The sequence below is a fragment of the Alosa pseudoharengus genome, unplaced genomic scaffold (genome assembly GCF_046254945.1).
Source record: "Alosa pseudoharengus isolate Yale_2024_CS ecotype anadromous, Long Island Sound unplaced genomic scaffold, YU_APseudo_1.1 YU_APseudo_1.1_scf_2, whole genome shotgun sequence".
NCBI lineage: Eukaryota > Metazoa > Chordata > Actinopteri > Clupeiformes > Clupeidae > Alosa > Alosa pseudoharengus.
Genome location: NW_027468663.1, coordinates 27,007,571 through 27,032,647, shown reverse-complemented (window position 1 = coordinate 27,032,647; position 25,077 = coordinate 27,007,571). Strand labels below are relative to the sequence as shown.

The 25,077-nt window shown below is 40.2% G+C and overlaps 1 protein-coding gene across 2 annotated transcripts in view; it reads right to left on the bottom strand.

Annotated features, from left to right (window-relative positions):
- LOC143134185 (rho GTPase-activating protein 10-like) overlaps positions 1-25,077 on the bottom strand; it is a 72,972-nt gene that overhangs the window by 30,502 nt on the left and 17,393 nt on the right. For both annotated transcript variants that reach the window (XM_076294358.1, XM_076294359.1), the window contains 14 exons: positions 23,663-23,734; positions 23,116-23,217; positions 21,843-21,953; positions 19,537-19,641; positions 18,934-19,063; positions 15,541-15,647; positions 15,167-15,261; positions 14,234-14,315; positions 13,890-13,929; positions 12,725-12,793; positions 11,982-12,056; positions 9,820-9,904; positions 8,581-8,639; positions 6,535-6,640 (listed from right to left, as the gene is read on the bottom strand). In XM_076294358.1, coding sequence (XP_076150473.1) covers positions 6,535-6,640; positions 8,581-8,639; positions 9,820-9,904; positions 11,982-12,056; positions 12,725-12,793; positions 13,890-13,929; positions 14,234-14,315; positions 15,167-15,261; positions 15,541-15,647; positions 18,934-19,063; positions 19,537-19,641; positions 21,843-21,953; positions 23,116-23,217; positions 23,663-23,734 — 1,238 coding nt within the window. The remainder of the gene's footprint in view (positions 1-6,534; positions 6,641-8,580; positions 8,640-9,819; positions 9,905-11,981; positions 12,057-12,724; positions 12,794-13,889; positions 13,930-14,233; positions 14,316-15,166; positions 15,262-15,540; positions 15,648-18,933; positions 19,064-19,536; positions 19,642-21,842; positions 21,954-23,115; positions 23,218-23,662; positions 23,735-25,077) is intronic.

Below are 25,077 nucleotides of genomic sequence, written 5' to 3'. Positions count from 1 at the left end.
TTACTTTGAGCCATGCTCTTCCTTACTTGAATCACCTTTGAAAATAGAGGATGTGGGTGTTTGGGAATGAACGTTGACTCAGATGCTTTTTGAGACCAATAAAATGTCAGAAATGTCCCAGCCCGTGTTTAGGATGCATCATAGACAGGTTATCTTTCAGGTAGCCTATATATTTTCCATTAAAAAAACCATCACGTAGCGAACGTATTGTGGCTAACTCACTTAGCTCCTGTTAGTAGCCTAGGCTATGGTCATAAGCAAATGAGATGACAGTCGAAAGATACAATTACTGCTGTTATCAATTTGCTTGGTAGCCTATAAACGCATTTATGGTTTATCCATCACTCAACCATGCTAATGGTAACATTATTTTACCTACATTCTGCTATTGATAGGATTAACGTAGCCTACCTGCAGTAAAAAACAAGCATGTCCGATAAACATTCTCAGATTTATTTCGGCTTCAAGAGGAAATGGGAATTGCATGTCACGCAGAAATCATCCTACCCTTAGACGTTCTCTGCGGTAAACTACTGTAGCCTACTGTCTTGTCCTTGTAGGAAGCATAGTGTCTTTCCAACCCACTTTAGATTAACTTCCAACAAAATTACGTCTCACTGCAACGATGCGCCATCTAGTGGACAAACGACTATGTGACGCCAATACTGGAAATGCAGCCAAATTATTATTATGATGAATTATTATTATGATTTCCTTTAATCCTACAGAATTTGTAATTATGTATTGGCCGTTCTAATTGCCGATACTGATGGTATACGTGCCTGTGTGTGTGTGTGCGTGTGTATATATGTGCACCACTATCTACAGGCCAATGAGTGTACAGTCACTAAATGTACACATAACTTAATTTTTTAGACCCCCCCATGGATGAAATTCTACAAAACTTGGCATACCCCCAGAGAATGTCAGGTTAATCATACACATAAAATTTGGTGCAGTTCTGAACGTCTCAACTGAAGAGAAGGGCGATTAAAGCAGAATGATATTGCATTTTCATTTTTTACCGGGGGGGTGCAAATCACAAATGAGTGATTATGGGCTAGGTTGATGTGGGCCCTTGAGACCAACATACCATAAAAAATTCTTCATCCTCTGTGCCACGGTTCAGGTAGTTATTTAGGAAAAACTGCATTTTTTGGGTTTCGGGGGGCCCAGCGCGGAGGGGGAGTGGCCCCCGGGGACCAAACAAAATTTTTCCGTAAAAGTCTAGTGGGGCTACATACCCACTAGGGGTGTAAAGATTAACCGATACGTATCGGTATCCGTTTTTAACGTGTAAGATACGGCTACATCGATATGTGAAGCCCCGTATCGGAATAAAACTGAAATGAACCGGTCGTTATATCGATTTACTTGTTACAAATCGGTTCATAACCTTTTCTGCTCGCTCAGACTCTGATTTACCTTGCAAGCAGCGCGTTCATCCCACTTCCTGTTTTGAAACTACACATGGCACGGATTTGTGGGTAATGAAGTTCGTTTTGGGCTACACTCATTGCCCAAAGTAGTCAAAGAACTTCATTACCCATACATCTACTGCAACTTAAGCACGTGACAACTCGCACTCTGTCGGTGTTTGACAGTTTTTACTCTTTTGTTTGTCAAAATCTAGCGCGAAATTAAACACTTACTATAGCATTCCTAAACGCCAACGATAGTCTGTAGAGTAGCCTTACGTTTGATGAAGGGATTTGCTTAAAGTTAAAGAATAAATTGACCCTAGCTGCTAAAACGATGTAGGCTACAAATTATTATTATTTTGCTCATATTCACTCAGACTTGATTTTATTTTGGTATTGTCTTACCTCAACAATAGGCTACAGCTCCTTGAAAACAATCAGATATAACTCTAGAAAATCTATAGGCCTAAAGTCTATAAAACTGTATTTTTATGTTGTATTTGGCTGCTTTGTTTGGCTGAAATGACTATTCTTTTTTTCATTTCAATATAGTATATGATACAAACCTCAGTTTAGATAATCATATTCACACATTTGTATTTGCCTAATTGACATGACCATGATAATTGATAATATAAAATTAATGTGCACCTTAAGCAAATGATAAAAAATCTTTCAGAATGCTTTCCATTCTTCAACTGCATCGAACTGCATCGAATCGCATCGCATCGAATCGTACTGAATCGTTTTTATGAACATGTATCTTTTCTTGTATCGAATCGTGCCCATGTATCTAGATGTGAATCGTATCGTCTTTTACATGAGAGATTCACACCCCTAATACCCACCAAATTTCATGTGCCCCGGTGTTTCGGTGCCCCAGGTATCGTTGACCAAAATTTCAGGAAGTAGATGACGGGGGGGGGGGGGGGGGGGGGAACTTTGACAATCCCTATATGACCGCTTCGCTAGCGGCGGTCATAATAAATATCTAATGTTATCAGGAAAATATAATTATTCAGAAAATTTAAAAAAAAAGTTTGATAATAAAATAACATTTCCGTGGTGATATTTTAGATGTAAATGTCATGTTGGTCAACCCAGACACATGGAAATGGCCATGCATTTGTAAAAAATGGTAAAAAATAGTGTGATACTCTTTAAGAATAGTATTTTCTTGTACATCATGTTAACAAGAACCCCTTGAATTATTAGCTTTAGGCTTTAGAAACACACTTATATAGTTTGTGGCTATAGTTTGTGCCTTATGCATCTCATCAAAATGGTGTGGATGCAAATGGCACCTGTTTCATAGAATGACCCATTTCTTAATAAATAAAATAAAAACAAAAAGAAAGAGGCCTAAAATGAATTGTCAGATACAATATATATTTCTACATGTGTAATAATCAATAGTTCATTGGTGTAAATCTGATTACATTATTGCTAATCCTACCGTTTATCTAATGCTCCTGAAAATGTCCTCAATCGTTTGAACGATAGTAGTGTTAGTGTCATCTGAGGGTTGACGAGGAATAAACGGAGTCCCACTGTGTTTATTTTACACTAATGCGACACAGCATTACCCATTTGCTTTCTTAAACTGTGATGAAAACAGTCTCAAGTGTACTAGTAGATAATAAATTGTGTATTGCATTTTGTGTTGTACTGATGAGCAAAAGGCAGGCCATATTGTTTGCTGTGTCCCTTGAAAAAGAGATGTAAGATATGAGATAATGGCAGTCAAGGGGAGTAAAGGATATGTATTATTTAAATAATAATTATTATTATTATTTCAATAAATAAATAATTGAGCCTAATGAGGTTGGCTATAAAATTACTTTTTATGTATGCACTCTCCCTTCAAAAGACCAGAATGACAAGGATCCAAATGTGAGGTCTTCCCAGATCAGATTTATTTAAAAACAAAAGACAAAGCCAGAAAATCTATAATCTGAAAATAACAGAGACCAAAAACAATAGGATATGTGGGCATGAGAATAAAACAAAAGAAAGAAAATAAATATACAGGAAAAAATAAACAAGAGAGTGCAACAACCAGGGCATACTTGTATACTTTGAAGTTTTTACCCCACAGACAGCTCCACTTGACTGTCCTTCACATTTGCAGATTAAACAGGGACAATAGAGGGTGAGGAGCATGGGTCCCGTCCCCACTGCCAAACCAAAGAGCCTGGCCCTTTGCTGAAAAGTTCACTGGCCTTGACCCAGATTTGAGAAATGTACAGAAGCATTTTTACTCCCTATGAATGCAGGGATTAAAGTGAAAAAAAAAAATCGTTTGACTGAACTTTTTTCAGGCCATAAGTCATACGTTGTTCATATCTACCTATAGAGATAGCACCCCTTTTGCGGTCGCGACCTATTTGTTTTTAATGTACAAAAACATGCAAACAGCAAAGTAAAGGGAGTATTCGCCATATTCACACGCCGGCCATTGTTTAAACCAAAACGAGGCTACAGGGTACACTTACTATATAATTAATGCCACCTACAGGTGAATGCATAGAACATAACAATCCTATAGTTTGTGTACCCTGTAGCCTCATTTTAGCCGCCAATGGCCACCATGTGAATAAGGCGAATTGAGTGTTCTTGATTGAGATTGAGTTTTCCTGATGAACAAAAATATATTTTAGTACCATCGCTGACCATTGCTGATTAGCCATTGCTGTTCTTTTCTACTGCAGCAATATTGTAGAAAGGCTTTAACACACTCTTATTTAATTACTTCAGGCCAAAAGTGTTTAAAGGGGAGATTTTTTTCTTGTTAATATGCAATTCAACACCAAGTAAAATCTATAAAATCAAGTTTGCAAGACTTCCCATTTCCTCATCTTTTTTAACTTTTGACACCTGCCTTCCTTTAGCAACAACGCATACATGACAGCTAGTGGCCTTGCCAAATAGACGCACACAAATCATGACGCTAATATGCGAGGTTCTGGTAGGCAGGGTTGGGTCAGATTACTTTGAAATGTAATCCATTACGGACTACAAATTACATGGCAATTTTTGTAATCAGTAACGTAATCAGGATTACCAAAAACATGTAACGTAATCTGATTACTTTAGGATTACTTTTAGATTACTTCAATAAATATGTCCCTTAAGTAAAAGACACCACCACTGAATTGATGAAAGAATTCTCATTCAGTTTTTCTGTTTATTATTTCATTACATCTAAGAAATCTCTTTGCTCTGAGTAAAGCATTCCTGTGTGAATTAGCTGATCTTTTCCTCTAAAAATCTTAATGTAGCCCTTGTCACCAGGTCCCATTGTCTGAAAAACACCCAAAACTAATACATTTCTATAGCTATTCTCCACTTTGGGGGTGGTATTTTGGTGGTTGAAATTTCCCCCATCCCAAAATCGATCACTTAGTCATCATGGATGTGATCATGGATCACTATTCTCCAAACATGCACAACTCATCACAAGTCATTTTTTGACCCAGGGACATGGCCGGAGATTGAATGACACCATGTCCATTTCAATTGTGTGGGTGAGAAAATTATTCCTTTGGGATGTTTTTCAACCAGGGGGACCTGGTGACTTTCTCAAAGTAAACGGTGACACTAAAACAAGAGGCTACATTAAGATTAGGAGGAAAAGATCAGGCAATGTGCCGAGAGACCTGCCCCAATAGTAAATAAGTTAGTAAATAAGTATAGATACTCTTGATCCCTTGAGGGAAATTTGGTCTTCCAATCCGCGAATTAGTGAAGCACACACCAACCCAGAGCAGTGAGCTGTCTGCTACAACGGCGCTCGGGGATCAATGAGGGGTTAGGTGCCTTACTCAAGGGCCACAGCCGTGGATGTGGGCATGGGAGAGCAGTGCTCAACCACTTCCCCCGCCCACATTTTTTCTACTGGTCGGGGATCGAACCAGCAAGCCCGAAGCTTGTCGAATTAAAAGATAACTAGGCTATCATTAAAAAGTTGCATTGCTTGCATGATAAAATGTAATCAGGTAATCCCCAACAATGTAACTGTAATCTGACACAATTTTTTATTGTAATCTGGGCTGATTATAGTTACTTGATTTTTGTAATCTGATTACGTAATCCAGATTACATGTAATCCGTTACTACCCAACCCTGCTGGTAGGCCTACTGGTTATGGTTTTGTGCTATAAATTAATAATATTTTATAGCAACGTTTTAAGTTGACTATTTTAATTGCATGATTATTTTTTGTCAACATACACTCACAACCTACTGTCGTTAAAAGTGAGGCCCAAAATAGGCTACAAGGCTGTCTGTGCGTCACAAACACGACTGACCCCCTTACTCGACAGTTCGCGATGATGACAATATTATTATTATTTTATGTTAACACGCTCAGACAAAACCTTCTGTCGCAAATTGTGAAAAACATTGTTGTCATAATAGACGGGATAATAAGTTGCATAGGCTACGGTTTATATTGCGTCGCTTTACACATAATGCTAGTTGCATTGATTAAAAACTAACAATAATAGTAGCCTACATCGGGTGGCATAGCAGGCTATCTGTTCAAGTCATAGGTGACACCCAAAATTAATGACCTCCCCTGACAAGAGTTCGCGATAGTAAGAAATTGTCTACATTGATGCACGGAAAGAACACAGCCTACGCTTCTTCTCATATCCAAAAAAGTTAAACGGATTGGCCAACCTCATCAGCTGTCTCGATTGTGTCACTATAATCCAACTTTTAGACCGTTATAGCTCCATAAGTGTTTAAGCAAACGCTCAAGACAAGTGTGTAGCAACATAAACAAAGCGAAACATATGGCTGACGTAGGCTATCTTCTTGAGCGGTCACTGATTGAGACACAGAAAGTTCTCAAGAACACTATTAGGTCTTAAACATTTACCTAATATTTGTAGTTGCCTTAAAAAGGAAAAGCAAAGGTGACAGCCCCAACCCCTGCTATTTTTTTTCTCATCGGATCTGCATCGATCTCAAATATGACATTTCTAAAATCAAATTGACGGAAATCCGTCCTACGACGGAGAACTTTAATCCTTGTGAATGACTAACTTAAACTGGAAGAGAAGAAGATGGCGAACCAGACAGTGAGAATGTTTCAAGTGCTACTCACGTTGCGAGGTGCTTCATGAGTAGTCCCAGGACCAGTCTGTTCCTCTCTGGCAGCTTATGGACCAGACAGTGGATGGCCTGCAGTCGGGCGTCTGGGCTGCCCGACTCTGAGGAGAGGTAGAAGCACACATACATGACACCAGAACGGGGAGAGACTGCAGGCCTGAGCCTAAGTAGCCAAAGCTTGAAATCCGGACAGACAAACGTGATCATGGACTAGATCATGACTATGTACTGTACGTGTTCTCTGTAGAATTCAACTGTTTAAGGGCTGATAATCACAGGTAGGCCAAAAGCTCTAGAATGTGAGTACATTTGGCTCGTTCCAGAGCACTTATAAGATATGTATGAACGTGAGGCAGTGCACATGCACAACACAATGACCAAGCCCAACTTAAACTATATTTTTGGGCTTTTTGCTTTTATTCCGACAGGACAGTGAAGATAGACAGGAAGTGAGTGGGAGAGAGATATGGGGTGGGATCGGGACATGACCGCAGGTCAGATTCGAACCTGGGTCCCCGTAGGCACTTGGACCCGTACATGGTATGGGCGCTGTAGCCTGTTGTGCCACTCAAACAAATCAACAGGGTCTCAAATTGTGACTGAATACATGGATATTGCCCTCCTCATTTTTATTGCCACCTATCACAGACTGTCACACTCACAGAAAACTCTTCCCTACCAGCCTAGGCCACGGTGTTTAAAGCTCATTAGCTGGTTGCCAGTCACCCCACCTGCTTGCATCTGCTTTTGGCCGCCCACACAAAGCAGCAGACTTACAGCAGGAGTGACAGCAGCTGAAACCGACCCAAAAACTGCTTATATCTGCTGACATGCCCAGCCAAATATTAATTGCAAATCCAGTTTTTCCATCTTTCATCATAACAGCACTGCATGCTGCTGATATACATACGCAGGCTTCAGTCCAACTGCCATTAAAAGCTCTCTATTGGGGTACAGAGATATGGCTGGGATTCAGTTCTGCTAGTCTATGTAAATAAACATCACTATTCTAAGAATGGCCATTGTTCCAAATATCTAACACTACATCAATATTTCATAATTTACACAATCTCAGACTCAAAGCTCTTCCAATGTACCCATACATAGACACCTTATTTTATTCATACATTATCAGTTATCTTTAAATATGCATACTATGTAACGATGATAACATTAATTATTATTTTTCATAAGATAGATCATTTGACACAAAAGAAAATATATTCAACGACAACTAACAACTATTTTCATAATTCATTATTTGGTCAACAAAATATTGAAAATGTCTAACAGTTGTGAAAAACATGTTTATTGGTCTTTTCCATAAGCCCAATATTATGTCCTCAAATGTCTTCTTTTATGCACACCTCAAAGACATTAAATGTACCATTATAGAGCACTAAGTAATACTTTAAGAAGCTGGAATAAGCTTCTGGAATAAGAATAATATATATTTTTTACTCAAACCAATTCTTCGATTACCACAATAGATGACAAGATGATTGCTGCAGCCCTAAAATGGGGCAGCCGTGGCCTACTGGTTAGCGCTTCGGACTTGTGACCGGAGTTCGAACCCTGACCAGTAGGCACGGCTGAAGTGCCCTTGAGCAAGGCACCTAACCCTTCACTGCTCCCAGAGCGCCGCTGTTGTTGCAGGCAGCTCACTGCGCCGGGATTAGTGTGTGCTTCACCTCACTGTGTGTTCACTTTGTGCTGAGTGTGTTTCACTAATTCACAGATTGGGATAAATGCAGAGACCTAATTTCCCTCACGGGATCAAAAGAGTATACAGTATATACTTATACTTATAAAATATATAAATCCCTACAATTCCCATTAATAAACTGAATTTATTATGCATTTCTAAGAGCAGATGTAGGTGAAAACCTGGTGAAATATGGTGCTCAATAGCATCTAGTACTATACCAGGGGATGTTCAATGTCATTAGTAATTAATACCCAACCTTTTGAATGCTACCACTTGGGCATACGATATCATACAAGACTGGGTCAAACCACATAAGCATTATACATTACTTACTGGCAGGTATGATGAACTCTTTATATAAACCATAGGTCATCAGAGGTTCAGGTAAACTCCTAGACCACATGAAGGACAGAGTGGTTGAAAGTGGGAGGGAAAGAGAGAGTGAGCGACATTAAGATTATTAACTAGGTCATCATAATACATCCAAATTGTAATCCCCTTTATCCATGGAAAGCTAAAAGAAGCCTCAAAAAACATGAAACACACAAACATACATGCCAAACACAGACAGTGTGATTGAGGATTCTAGGTAACTGGTGACGGTTTCCTTTAACATTACTGTCTGTGATTCTAATCCCTTGTACTTGTTTATAAAATTCAGCCCCTCACAGTCTTCCGGTATTTCTACACAAACACTGGACTTTTTTGCACAGTTGTGGCTGTGTACAAGGGGTAAAAAGCATAGGGGCTCGGAGCAAACCATTAATCATCCCAGCCAATCCACAAAGTGTTTCAGGAGTGTGGAAGGGAGAGGTGTAATTTGATTGGCTGTTGATCTCAAATATCAACATTTTGGAAGACTGAAAAGGAACTTTTGTGATTTCTCTCCACACCTGCCATGACATACAGCAATTTGTATATATTTGCCAGCCTTTTTCTATTCCTTTGTGTCAAGATTCTGACAGAGGAGAATGTGGTTGCATGAGAACTCCTGTTGTAAGTAGGCCATCACAGTATATACAGCCATTACTTTAAGGACTTATGGTCTCCCTTGGGTAAAGGGGAAAAGGGAACAAATATTCAATCCCATGACCTCTTGGTCATCAAGATGAAAGAGCTTCCTGCAGAGGTCATGCAGTAAAGTGGCCAAGCACAACACATGTGGCGCTGCCCTCAGTGACCGCTCTCCATCCCAGAACCAGCTGAGTGATTTTGCTCCAAGTCTCAGGCAGCCTAGAACCCCCACCCATGTCTCCCATAGCACACACAGCAGAGTCACCACACTGTCTTTCGCACAAACATGGTCCCTGAAACAAATAGACATGGTCACACACACACACACACACACACACACACACACACACACACACACACACACACACACACACACACACACACACACACACACACACACACACACACACACACACACACACACACACACACACACACACACACACACACACACACACACACACACACACACACACACACACACACACACACACACGATGCTGGTCGGTCAGTGAGTGTACAGTATACTGTATCTGGACCACGGCTGTGATGACTTACCTGAGGTAGAGTTTTAGAGCACTAGTGATCGTCTTCACATCCCAGTCTTCGCATACCGAGAGGTCCAATTCATTACTCTTCTCATCTAGGGCAATGGGACACATGGAATAACACCAAACCGGTCAAACTACCAACACAAAAAGCCATGATCAAATCTTATCAATTCAATGAAATGGCAACAGGGGCCTAAAACACCTACAAAACATATATCCAAAGTAATGGTAATCTCTATTAATAATTTGAGTATTTGTGTACATAAAATCCAAACTTCACAACAACTAAGTTGGTGTTTTGCTTCCACAACTTCTCTCAGCATGAACCTCATTGATCTGATGATACGGAGGCACTCGTAACTTCACTGTGTCACATCACAGTGTCATACACACACTAATATGTAAGGTGAACGAGAGTTGTACACATTCTAATTTTTAATTTGTTGTGTAAGATGTGTAAGGTGGACGAGAGATATACCCATTGTAATGTGTAAGGTGGATAAGTGTACAGAGGGAAAAGGGTCCTCATCATTACATTTTCCAAACACCACCAGCTCAAGACCAGCTAAAATGCAGAACTGACCAAACTATAGACAGAATAAGTAAACACTACTGTAACTGCACTGCTATCTGGCCATTAGTATCACGTTCTAACCACCCTGACAATCAATCAAATAGGGAAATTCTACAAACACAAGGTCATTGTCATACAGACAAAGACCTAGAGAAAAGAAAGAAAGAGAGAGAAGAGAAGGTGACCAAAAACAATTTGATTTCCTATCATAGCTATGCCGATGACAGCCAACTTTACTTAGCTCTATCACCTAATGATTATCGGGTGAGTACTATTGTTTCTTGTAGTACTATTGCTGTCCTTAGTTGGGCAAAGGGGGACTCTGAAGTAGTTGCCCTGTTAACAGAATAGACAGATCGGGAATAGTCAGACTGTAAAAGTTTGTTGTTTACGGCTTGAGAGTTACAGCTCTACCAAGTTTCAGAGTGTTAACTATAGTTCAAGAGTGTTAACTATTTGAGTGTTAACACTCCACTGTGTTTTAATTGTTACTTTTTAAACACTTTTAAAGTATTGCCATTGTATGATTTTATGTACTATTACCTTGTGTGTTGAATGTTTTATTTTTATGTATTTTTTTTATATTTTTTTATAAACTTTTCTTTGATTATTGCCCTTCTATGCTTTTATTAGCTATTCCTGTTTGCTTGTGTTTATGTAAAACACATTGAATGACCTCCGTGTTTGAAATGCGCTATATAAATAAAGTTGACTTAACTTGACTTGATCAAGGCATTAGACGTAAGGAAGAACCAAGGGGGGTAGGTCAATTCAGGGACTAAATAGAGAGTAACTATAAAGATGAAGACGGATGAAGAACACAGGGCAGCGAGAGCTTCAGTGAAATGGCGCAGGGTAGGAGGGAGAGGGGAAACGGACAGGCCTGGACAGTCAGGCAGGATGGCAATCGGATTTCCGGCCCCCTGGTGACAGAGCCAAGTTTCCCCTCAAGGACGGGACAGGAGAGCTAGTGCCACTCTCACCTACTGAGCACAGATGCCTGTCTGAATGCCAATGACTGCAGTGGGCACACTGGTATAGAATACCGACTTCCAAGGTACTCTAGTCTACACAGAACTTCTAAGGAACCTCTCTCTACTTTGAGGTGAAATACTTACTAACAAATAAATACTAACAAATATTTGGATACACTTTTTCTTTGCGCAAAGAGGCCGAGATGTAACATCCATTGACCGTGGGAAGTTCATAGTCTCCCATAGTTCTGAATGTGTGCGGACGAAAAATCATCATATCTGCACATGTTGTTCATACTACATAGCCATATTTATAGTCTGCTCTTATACGGTTACTGCTAATACACTTCACATAATTTTATTTATATTACTGTAAAACACCTTCTGTAGACCAACTGTATACTAGTGTATACACTGCACTATATATTCTGTCCTGTCTACACTTTGTATATCACATTGCACTTTTCTGTTTTTTTTAACTTACTTATACTCTGCACAAAGACAATAAAATGTAAATAAAAATCTAATCTAATCTAATCTAATCTAATATTCACCATCTCCCATAACTCTGTCAAAGAGCCTGAGTATGTTTTCACTAGTAGGCACGTACAGAGCCCTTACCAATCATCAGGCTGAGCAGCTTCTGGACTTTAGAACTCACACCCACCACTCTATACAGGCCCTGGTCATTGATACCTGAGAATAGAGACAAACACATACTGCTCTGGAAAGAAACAACAAAACACATAAAGTAGTTTTAAAAGATCAAACTAAAAATATTTAATATCCAATTAACAAAAAGTATATTAAACACTTTACTTGAACCCTCTAATATAAGCCTAATAACCTTTTCATGTGTGCATAGTGTGTGATGCCAACAATTTCAGTAATTGCCATTCACTTGAAAATGTTAGGTTGGTTATGACAGAGAGGTTATTATGGCTCTCTGAAGTTCAGATAACATAACAGCCAGTCAAGTGTCCGTTGTGAGAAGCTTCCGACTTATTGCCATAACATGTTTATGACAGCGTTATGTCGTTCTCATGTCAGAGCTTCAGAAATAACACAAAAAAATGAAATACAAGGTAAAGCCAGTCAGATATCTTTTTGGATTAATGTACTGCAAGTGATGGAAGGGAAATGTCATGGCAGATCAACTCTGCCCCCCTGTGTTACTAAACAGTGTAGCAGATCCCACATCAGATGATGCCCTGTTCAGCTGGAATACCAATGCAAAATATCAGAGACTCATTTATCACAGGGTTATTGAGAAGGCCAGTGTCCAGACACGCAGTGCAGACCGTTCAGCTGAGTGAGAGGAAGGTCATGTGTGGCGTGTGTGTGTGTACAAACAGAGGCCTCACCTCTTTTCTCAATGGCGTTAATGGAGTTCTTTAGAAAGGACACACCAATGTCATCAAGCTGGGCATCAACTGTGAGGACAGACACACATTTGTTTTCATCTTGCCATACCAAGAAACATAAACGATATGATCAAAGACTATAGATAACAGACCAGTATAACTAAGAAAGACAGGTGTCCAAGACACGTCAACAGTGAGAAATTTCAAGTAAATATTCCATTCCCATAATTACAGAGCAAATTCATAAGCACATATTTATTCTGTTTCAGGACTGTGCTGGACTTGAAAATGCAAATTAGTGACTGCTTTTTCCATAATGTGTGATTACAAAAAATATGATCAACATCAAGAACAGTCACACCCACCAATGTTAATATCTACAGTTTAGAAGTGATGCCTCTTTTTAATTATGCCGGCTGTGCTTCTACTACACTTCTTGTTCAGCTTGCTTGTCTCAGTGTGCTCAAGCTGTCTGGAAATGTGAATCAAACCAATTGGCTTGGACCAAGCCATCATTACAGCCATTCAACACGTTGCTCCGGAAGGGAGCGGTTGAATTACAATTAGACTTTTAGCCTGAATCACACAGTGATACGCAATTTCAAGCCCATAACATTTTTTGTCACATTCAGCAATCATCTCCTCACGACCGCTAGCTGCCCATTCTGTGAGTACATTGTAAAAAACCCGGTCTCTGTAGGCAGCCCAGGCTAAAAAAAACTGGAAACAAACAAATTGCGGGGAGCCTGCTCCCCAAACAAAAACGAAACCCTGGGTGGAATTTCTCTTGGAATACTGAAGGTAGGGGTGAGCTACCTCTCTGGTGTGTTTCGTCTGGTCCTTGGCTAAAATACAATGTATGTTTTTTTGAACAAAAAAACATCTACTAATAAATGTAAATATAAACATAAACACAAACAAATGCAACTTTCTGCACAATCCCTGACTGCACCTTTAAAAGACATAAATAACTTCAGCTTTGGGAGCATCTACATGAACTCATCTGGGTCTTTCAGCCTGGTGTCCTCCAGGGGGCGCTACTACAACACTTCACACAGACTCTGACTAGACACAGCTTGAGGACTAGGCTGCCCTGACCTCATAGCTGTGGAGTTCTGCAGTATCATGGTCAAATGTGAGATGTGATCAAACATTTTATACTTACTTCCTCTTTCTTTGGAGTATGTTCTGCCCAAATAATGAAACTAAAAAGGAAAAACAAAGACTATATATTTAGCCTTTTCTGAACAGAAAACTCATGATCTCCTACTTTCTGTGTTTACCCAATTTGAGAAGATGCAACTCAACATAGTTACTTCAACCACATTAACATTTCTCACACATTAATAGAGCAGAAAATTATTAACTGTGTGTAAACACTGTGATGGAAAAAAACCTCATGCACTCTTCCCATCATCTGTGGCTTTATGTGTTGTAAGTGAAAGTACATTTGAAACCTGAGGATGAGTGTCACTGTGTAGGAAGCCTCTGATTGGCTGACAGACTCACAGGCTCTTTTCCTCCCATAGCATGCATCCAGAACTTATGGTCATCTTCTGAGAGGGCCTGGACTGTGACCACTATCCCAGGCCTGAGAATACATAAAAACACAAAAAGACAGTCAAAAAAATTATATAATGGAAGCCAAAAGACGGTAAGACAAAAGACAAATCCATGGCATTAACAGTAAGGTCACTATGTGCAACTGGCTGTGTTCAGAAGAGTATAGAAGGCCACGCGTCTCTATTTTTAAAAGGCAGCCTGAAGCCGCTCTGCTGCTGCTGGTTCCCCAGCATGCCTGACAGCACCGAGGGCCAGACGTGCGACGTGACGTGACGCGCACACGGATCTATTACGCTGCTGCCCAGTCATGCATGGCAAAGGGCCCTCAGCAATGTGAACAAGGGTGAGCTGACACTAAACACCACAACACACAGACAGCGCTGCCGCTATACAGCATGTGGACTCAGAGCTTAAAACAGCAACGCTAATCTGAAGTCAAATCTTCAGTGTCTTCAATATCACAATATATTAGAGTTGTATTTATACAGTAGGTATAGTTTAAGCATTTAGCAGATGCTTTGGTCCAAAGGGACTTACAAAACAAATTACAATATTACAATGGATTACAATAAATCTATATTTTCACAAAGCCTCATGCAACACACTTTCAGGCTGTACTGGAAGACACTGCACAGACACCACACCCTACAGTGTTGATCTATAAGAAATGACACAAGCACAATGATCATGGCTGAGGTAATGATGGTTTACTATGTCAGACTATCATTTTCACTTACAACTCCCTATTACAGATGCAAGTCAGGATACACCGTATCCAGGTATTGTTTAAATATCTCTGTTAGAGAATTTCAGTACTGATGAGGATGAACACTTGTACATGATTTAACACCCATATGGATAAGGGACCCCATCACGTACCGGTCTGTAACTTCTAGATCTAAGCAGAAGCGGCGGTCCACTGTATCTGTCGTTTTGCGAAGGCAGGATTTGAGCATCACTGATTCCGTTTCACCCTATGGAGAGATCCATGGGTAAACATGGCAAACAAGACCAACTACCACAATGCTGATAAAAAAAAACTAAATTTTAAAAACAAAACAAAAAATATCTATAAAACATAAACATGCAAAAAAACATGCTCAAATATAGACCCTTTCAAAGTTGGCCCCACAAGGCTTCCGTTTTAACATTCCATATGTTATCTTAATGCAGAGGAAGTAGATTGGGAACCAAATAGAACGTTCAAGCATTGTTTTTGTTTTTATTGTTGAAAGGGTATATAGTCTTCTCACCGTCTTGCCTCCTGACTTGTGGTCAAAGGTGACCATGTGTAGAATCTTCTGCTCTTTGATAAACGTGCAATAGCGCTTCACCCAGCTGGAGCCAAATGGTGGAGGACCTGGTTCAGAGAAGTGTCACTTTAACACATTCAAAGTGTATATTGCAAAAAAGTGGCACATTGTCTGGGGGGGACAGTGCCCAAACCACAATCAGGTGCAAGTGCCCACGGGGCCCGGGTTCGAGTCCACCCTGGGTCATTTCCAAAACTCAACCCATTTGCTTCATGTCAGTTTCTTCACTAACAATGTTACGGTATCTGCACTACAATGGTACTGTTCCCACACTGCACATAGCTGTACATACTGAATATCCATATTTATTCTGTTTTTGTCATAATATATTATGTTAATACACTTCATATATCTATATATATTCTTACTACTATTATATTGTTACTGCTACTACATTGCACTTATCTGTACATGTCATTCATACATTGTTCATATCACATAGCCATATTTATTCTGCTCTTATAAAGTAACTACTAATACACTGCACATATTTATATCTAATTTATAGTACTCTAAACCAGTGTTTTTCAACCTTTTTTGTGCCACGGCACACTTTTGATACTTAAAATGTCCCACGGCACACTAACATCCTGTGTGAAGAAAAAATAAACATACCATAGCCTAAAATTTCAAATAATACACAGATATGGCCTTATTATGGCTTATGCAAGACCTGCTCAATAAAACAAGCGCCCTCTGTTTCATTTGTAGGTGACTATATCTAATTTAATTGTTGTTATGAACTGGATATGTGATGATTCTGTGAGTACTGGATATGGGGCCCCCGTTGTACAATGCCTGCATACCACAAATAGTGCAATCATACAATCAATGAGAGCATGTGGTTATAAATTCTTTGATGCAACAGTTGCTTTTCTGGACCAGTGAGTGACATTTGGGTAATTTTCTGCGGCACACCTGATGATCTCTCACAGCACACTAGTGTGCCCCGGCACAGTGGTTGAAAAACACTGCTCTAAACCACCTTCTGTCAACCAACTGCATACTACTGCCTAGTGCCTACACTGCACTATATTTCTTTTCCTGCCTATGCACCACCTGTCTATACTTTGTATATCATATTGCACTTTTATGCTTTTTTGCACTTCTGGTTAAACGCAAACTGCATTTTGTTGGCTTTGTACTTGTAGTCTGCACAAAAACAATAAAGTTGAATCTAATATAATGTAATCTAATCTTTTCTGAATGAAGGCAAAAAGCCCAAAATATATACTTTAAAAAAGTGTCATATTGTGACAGACAAAGTCTGACTGAACAGTGAAAACTTAATTGTCAATTTGACAAGGTCATCTTGGTCTGGTCTGCAAACTACAGTTTTGACTTGAATGAGCTAAATACCGTATTTTCCGGACTATAAGTCGCACCGGACTATAAGTATTTAGAAATTTATTTCACAAAAACCAAGACCAAGAACAGACAGAGACTATGTATCTGGACACATAAAAGAAAAAAAGACTGAGAATTCTACCGGGAATGTTGAAGATGGATGAAGGAGTGAAATGAGGTGAGCTGGGAGATAAAGGCCAATTTACAATTAAATAAAGCAAGTTACAAATAATTCATTGAACAAAAATGCTGATGTGGTATATGAAAATGTAGCTAGAAATGTGGAGAATGCAATGCAATGAAGCATTTTGGGCATGTGGAGGCATGGAGTGAACGGCTGCAAGCTAAAGCGATAACAAGCAGCCAACAGGGCCCGACGGTAATTGTAAAGCACTTTACAAAAGATTCACTGAACAAAAATGATGATGTCGTACATGAAAATGTAGCTAAGAATTGGCATTTTGGCCAATGTCTACGCACAAGCGGGCAGCAGACCTAATGCTTGGCAGGCTACCCCCGAGAGCGCAAGAGAGAAAGCAAGAGAGAAAGCAAGAGAGAAAAAAAGATGCACTTTTAAAAGAACGCGCAAACTTTCAATGACGCTATAGGCTATTAAGGACTTTTAATCTGAAAAGGCAAGTTATTCAAATCACCCAGAATGTGACTAGACGTCCTGGTTTAACTGGGACAGTCCCGATTTTGAATTGCGTGTCCCGAGTCCTGAAGCGAATCGGAACGCTAAAATGTCCCGATTTACACCAATCACTATTTAAGTGTGGTCTTATTACAGCCCGATCATTAACTAAACCCATGTAGAAAGACTATAGCCTAAAGCGTCCGACGTATGATATCGATAATGTGTGTGTGCGCCGCGCGTGTGTCAGTCAATCGTAACGGTCTGCAAATTAATCATTGCAGCCAACCTTTTAGGTGCATCTCTGTAAACAATTGCAATGCCTCATTTTAACGGTTAGGACAATGCAGAAGATAAAGTCATCATCATTCTCAAAATAACCTATGTCTGCGAGTTTTGTTTTCAAATGTTTCCATGCATGTCTGGATAACGGGTGAGGAATGTTTAGGAGGCAGACTATCATAAATCCACAAATTATAGCTGTTTTCTTTTTATTTAGTTAGACTGCGCAAAGCACAGTATTTGCAGTAGGCTTCTATTTCTTACGTGGTGCTTTATTGTGAGACATGCGTTTCGTTTGGAGATGCATACCAGGCTATGAAAAGCAGATGTTCGGTTTGGTTTGGAATTTAATTTACGTTTGGACTGTTTAATTATATTGCTAAATGTTGGGACTGATGGCCACTGCAATCTGGGCATTTGATGGTTCACTGTTAAGTTTCAAGTAATTGAAAGAAGGTCGGGATTTCCACCCGCTTATTGCGAGACAAGGCATCCGCTTTCATTCATTCATGGAACATAATGGAAACCTTATTGCATAGCCAAATAGGTCTATGATGGCCTGAATTGAGTTATTTTTTTTAAATTATGTATGATTTACTTTTTTATAAAATTCGTAGGCTGGAATGCCTCACAGCAACAATTGTGTAAATGTAGGCTAATGCTTCAGCCTCTGGCAAGCTCAGAAGGGGGCGACTTGAGAGCGACATGTTGGAGACCCATGGTGTAGGACAATGACTTTTCATTGGCAACAGTATTAAACCAACCAACAATGTAAAATATTAAGAAGAGCTCTTTTATGAGTTAAATTCAAACAATGTAGATTATCTGTAATTATCTGAGGCCCTATAATCCCGGCCATAATTTGAGGATTTAGGTATGCACCTATGTTTCAGGTATAGTGCAAGCACTAATCTCTGACTGAATTGCGCAGTACTTGTGCACTTGACCAGCCAAACTATGAAAAAAAAAGTGTGACTTACAGTCCGGATGTCAATGTTAATGACGTCTAAAGCATCAGTATGATGACTGCTTGTCTGTGAGTATGGTGTGAATAGTGTGTTTGTGCATACGTTTCTCCTGCACGAAGAGGTAGCCCTCACTGCTGATGGGGCTGGTCTGCCTGTGCTCCTGAGGAGTCTCCTTCGTCCTCTTCATCAGCTCATATACCTCTGAGCGTGTGGCCTCAAAACGACTCCTCGTCTGCCCAAGCACACAAATACACACACACAAACGTCCGCACAAATAGACACACACACATAAACACACAATCATGCACACGCACACACACAAACGCGCACACACACACACAGGAAAGGAAGTGATGCCACCGGGCCTTCAAAATGCATGGGTTGAACACAATGGAAGGTCAGATGGAAAGCCAAGCCTTGAGTTTGCGCTTGGAAAAGTTTCCATCTCATTATTGGAGGGTCAGAGGGCCACTCAGGGGTGTCTGAAACGCATGAAACAAAGCTACTGGTGCCACAGGAGGATCCTAATCCTGCAATCTGACCAAGCCAATCACTGATTTAATATTACAAACAAAGACATACAGGCACGGCACTTCAGTTAATGCATGGGGGGGGGGGGGGGGGCATGGAGAGCACTTTAGAAACCGCTCTCATTGTGCGTGGGATATCCCACCTAAAGACAGTCCTCATAAAGACATGACTCACATTCTGTATATTGATCTGTAGGGCTCTTTTGTAATGGTCAAAGTCCTTGGCCAGCTCATAACCCTGGTGGTAGAATGTGAAGACGGTCTGAAAAAAAGCCAGCATCTAGACAGAGAGAGAGACAAATAGAGAAGTGGGGTGTGGGGGACAGGGGAGGGTAGAGAGAGACAAAGGGGACAAGAGAACCACAGAAGTTTAAGTACACTAGAAAATAAATCATGTCCTGGTCAGCAAGCTACATAGGCTATGATCAGGCTTGGAATTTCACCATTTTATGGGCAAGGCCACTTGGCCTTCAGTTGGGCATATTTGGTGGGGGGCACAAAGGCCACATGTCAGGGCACCAAGGCCAAAGTTAACTATACAGTAGTAGGCTACAAAAATGATCAAAGTTGTATTTAGCCTGTTCACAGCAGAAGACCTGTATCACTGTATGAAACATTACAAAAACATAAAACATACTGTAAATCATCTGATCATCTAATATTTACAGATATCTAGGCTATATGTAACATTTATTTTATATTTTGCCTGTTATGAAATCATGTATTGAACAATTTAAGCACAGCTCAACTTTAAGAAACTCAAATAGCCTAGATGCATGCTTAGCATTTTGTGATCATTAAGGCTACTTTCACAAACTCTTAGTCAGCTGTCCTCTGATTTACCGATATCTAGGCGATATTTGTAGCATTTATGTGGAACAATTTAAACACATTGTAAAACTCAAAGCCCAAATTTGGAGACATCCATCCATGTCGAAATGTACTGCAAATTCAAAACTGGATTACTCTGGAACGGCTAACTGTACAGGGGACTGCTTTACACCTTTGTGTTCGGTAAGGTCTGCTGTTTATTCTGATATATGGTTTGTCATGTGCTAAACGAAGGGTTCGTGAAGTATTGCACCGAGAGGAATAGGTAGGGAGATGGACGCAAAACCTTCAGTAGAATTTATGATTAAATTAAATTGTATTATTTACTTTTCTCGCAAACCGTTCACCACAGCAATTAGCGGCTAACATCGTTTAAAAGCTGAGAAAAAGCTCTTTCATGTAATAGGCCTACTTGTGATGTCTGTGATGAGTAGGCTACTTCGTGAGTAGTTCTACTGAGAAGAATGGGTGAATTTGGACGCACTTTCTTTCTTGCGCTGTCACTTTCTCCACTGCGTAAAAGACTAAATTAATTTGTGCTGTGAATGCTAAGATTATTTTGACAGGCCATAGGCTAAATAAAAATCGCTATTAGTAGGCTAGGACGCAAAGCAGAATATTGAAAGAAGGGCACCAAGGCCACTGTGGCCTGTAAACCTCTGATTTTGAAAGAAGGGACATCACGGCCAACGCGAGGGTGAGACCAAAATAAGTGTTCTCCTGATAACGTGAGTGGAATGGATTTAATGTGGACGCGAACATAAGACACAGAGTGGCTAAATGATACAGTGCACGTTTTGCGTGAAAATGTTCGCCTTTTAAAATCAGCTGTACCCTAATCCAAATCGCAATTAAAACCATCAATTAGACAACAGAATCAGTAGGGTATCAGTTTTGCTTCATTGTACCAGGCCTACTGTATGTCAAAAGCAGGCTCAGATGAAGCTGGGAAGGATTAAACACACGGTTTCAACATCGTGGTAATCAACCGTGATAATTATGATATTTCAAAAGAAAACAGTAATTGTTATCACGGTTTATCATTATACCGCTAATCATTACATCCCTAGATGTGATACTTTGTGATGTCTGTATAATGAATAGGCTACTTCGCAAGTAGTTCAACTGAGAATGGGTGAATTTGGACGCACTTTCTTTCTTGCCGTGCGCTGTCACTTTCTCCACTGCGTAAAAGACTAGATTAATTTGCGCTGTGAATGCTTATTATTATTATTATTATTAAGATTATTTTGACAGGCCATAGGCTAATAAAATACGCTATTAGTCGGACGCAAACCAGAATATTGAAATAAGAGGGCACCAAGGCCACAGTGGCCTGTAAACCTCTGATTTTCAAAGGTGTATCACGGCCAACGGCTATGGCCGTCGTGGCCGCCGTGAAATTCCTACCCTGGCTATGATGTAAGAAATAAATAATTAATGGCATTTCAATAGAATTGCTCATCTCTGTATTCATTGCATTGACTGAACAACTGGTGGAGCTGTGAACTCCGGCTGTGTAACCAATGATGGTGGACTAGGGCAGCCCGGTGCAACACAAAGTGGTTATTGATTCAGGACACGAAAGCTGCCCTAGACTGCTGGCTGCCAATAGGCCATGACATGATTATTTGGCACAGTGAACCTTACCGGCTCTACACACTCAAACTTCTTCCGCTCCTGGATCTCCTGCAGCTTGCACACGTACTCCAGGGACAGTTCCTGGAAGTGCTGCCGGTTGGTCTCCACCTGAACGTCAGCCTGAAGGGCGAGAGGAGACAGTCTCAGGGCCAGGTGACAAGAGAGGGAGCACAGGTCATCTTCCACAACACCCTCAAGTTTGATCTGCCAGAAGCACCTTTCATTGTTATTCTAACAGTCCTCTCAGACTGGAGCCGTCATACCCTCACAACTCTTTGGCACTCCCATAACTTCGGAAGGTGGAGGCTTTTCAAAGTGTACACAAATGACTGATGAGTTTATACCACTCATCCGCCACTTTACTCAAAAGCTTGTCCTTGAAATATGTGAATAGTTCCTGAACAAAAACTCAATGCTACTGACAGAATTGTCGTGTTGCCATGTTAACACAGGAAATAAACTGGCTAATGGATTGGGTGTCTGGGCCCTTCAGCATACAGGTGACAACTTCAAAGCGTGTTTATAGAATGTCCTCAAAAGGGAAATGATGTCACTCTCTAAATTATCTTCTTAATATCAAAACATCTCTTTCTACTTGACGCATCATAGGTGTGGCAGCATTTGGGCAACCAAACAAGACCCTAGAGTATAATGACACACTAAACTGAAGTCTCCTAGCTGTGTGATCTGAAGACTACATTGAAACAAGACCAAACCACCTGATAAGATCTCAGCCTTCACCCCAAAACATGTCATTATGTTTTGCAGTAAAAATATGTCAACAGCTTTAAGGGTTTCCTGTGCTTTGTGTATACACTACATGGGTTGGCCTTACAAGGTCATGTTCGAACATGGATGACTTATAGGAGCCCTGGGAGCACAGTTGCAATAGGGCTGGCAGATGGTTTACACTGCTTCAAATGTCTGAGTTAGGTCTACAGTAGGCTTTTGCTAGGGCTAGCTGCAGTATTGCTCTGGAGGCAGGCCAAGTCCTTTCCATTACTATCAGAACGTTTTTGTTTCAACATTCCCTGCTGGGCGACAAGAGTATGATATGTGGACGGCTTGTGTTCCAAAAACACAGTCTTGCATGACCTTGGTAAAAAGGAAGTCTGGCTAATATTTCAGGAAGCCTGATAATTAGAGAGCTGTAGAATGATTTAAAGGTGTCAGTGTTTCTATTTGATATTTCAATCAAAATAGATCAGACCAGACACATATTGTGGTTCACAACCAAAGGTTGTCGCTGCCAGTGTGGCAACAAAACAAGGGGAAGAGCTACCTCTTGTAAATGAGGTTCCTTTTTCTTTGCAGACATGTTCAAAAGCTTCTCCAGAGAGCTGTAGTACTTTTCGGTCTCTTTCTCATACCTCTTTCTTTCTGCCTGAGAGAGAGAGAGAAAACAAATATTAAAACGTGACTATGTTCTGCATTAAGGGCTCTAGGCCTCTCAAGACTCTGAAGTGGAAAATTAAGCTGAGACACTTTTTTTTCTGGCATGACTAATATGAAATGTTTTGCAATTTTGTAAATAAATCATCAGATTAGATACTGGAAAGTCAGACTACAAACGCAATATTGTTGCCTTTATGTGATGTAAAATTAAATATATTGAAAACAACTGTAAAGAGTAATATCTTGACAACAGCTGCAAAACGTGTGAACTAAATATGTAGGTCCTCAGGTCCTTTTCTTTTCATAGACAAGAAATATTTTCTTCTAAATAATTATGGTGTGTCAAACTTAGAGTTCATCAGCATGTTTTCATCCCAGTCAGGACTAATGGACATCAAACCATCAAGTATATTCAAATGGAGGCAGAGAAGCACCTTTGCTGCACCAAGATGGTCTTTTCGGAACTTCTCGAGTGGCTTCATTAGCGTCTCTGTGATGTTTTGCATCTGTGGGAACAGAAGTCGACAATTAGCTCAAAGGCCAAACCACAATTAATTGTATTAGGGAAAAGCAGTCCCTGGCTAGTGTCAGTACAGTGGAAACTCTGGAGTGTCCAGATGACAAAGCTTGACATAAATGCCAAAACATATTGTGCAACTGAATGAATGACTCAGCAGGCACAGTATGCGGCCACAGCATTGAAACGCCATGGTCTGTATTTAAGTGTCGTTAAACACACAACAAGCTAATCTACCTGATGAAACTGTGGATTTTAAATGTCAAACATATCTCGAGAAGACTGAAGTAGTATGACCGTAATGGGGTCTGTTATTATATTAGAATATTATTACAATAATGTTGATTATGCACAACAGTGTGAGCACATATGACTTTGTGTTAGGGGTACTATGCCTTTAAGTATGACATTTTATTATACGAATCCACTAGGCTAGATTTTCAAAAACTATTTAACTCTCTGTAAACACAGATTATTCTTATATTGAAATCCTGGCGTGAGATTAAGTGAGTAGTGCTATCAGTGTCCCAGTTCTGTTCTGTTCTGAGATGCAGGCTACTTAAGAAAAAAAATATCGTATTTGTTTCTGGTCATCTGTGCCATTTATTATCCGATCACCCACCCATACTTCAATTACCTATCATTTCATAGACAGGGCAAGATGCATGGTGGCCCCTAAAATCCAGGAGGCTTGAATTAGTATGACACAGCAGGCAATGCTCCAAGTCTGTCACAGATGCACTAAAGCCAATTTGATTACAGGCTAAATCATGCGCAAGATCCTCCACACAAACAGGGTGGCTCAGTGCAATGCTCAGGCGAGTGCACACACAAAGAAGTACATTCTCTGTGAATTCCTTAAAAGTCACACCATTTCCATGGAACTCCTACAAAAAAAAAACAGCCCTTATTTAAGGTCAACCTATGTCATGTTCCACTAGATGTTTAAAAAAGCGACTAATTACTCAACCCACTGTGCCTTGCACTGTGTCACTAACTGTCGACTGCTCCCATTGTGTAACAGCCACAGTGTCGAAGCCTGTTCAAGGTGTGTGTTACAGTTTCAAATTAGAAGCCTGGGGTCTGCTTCCGTTACCATATATTTTCGAGGAGTCATGTCAACACGTTGTTTCAGGAGCATGGAAAGGAGGGGTGAGATTTGAGCACATTTGACCCTTTCATTCGCAATGCTTAGACAAGCTAGGCCAGATGGCATGATAACTATAAAGTTCCAAACAGACCCCAAAAATATTATGATTGAATGTAGATGGACAGTACCTATTCCGCAGTGTTCTAAAATAGCTCAATAAAACTAAGGGACGATGAACTTAA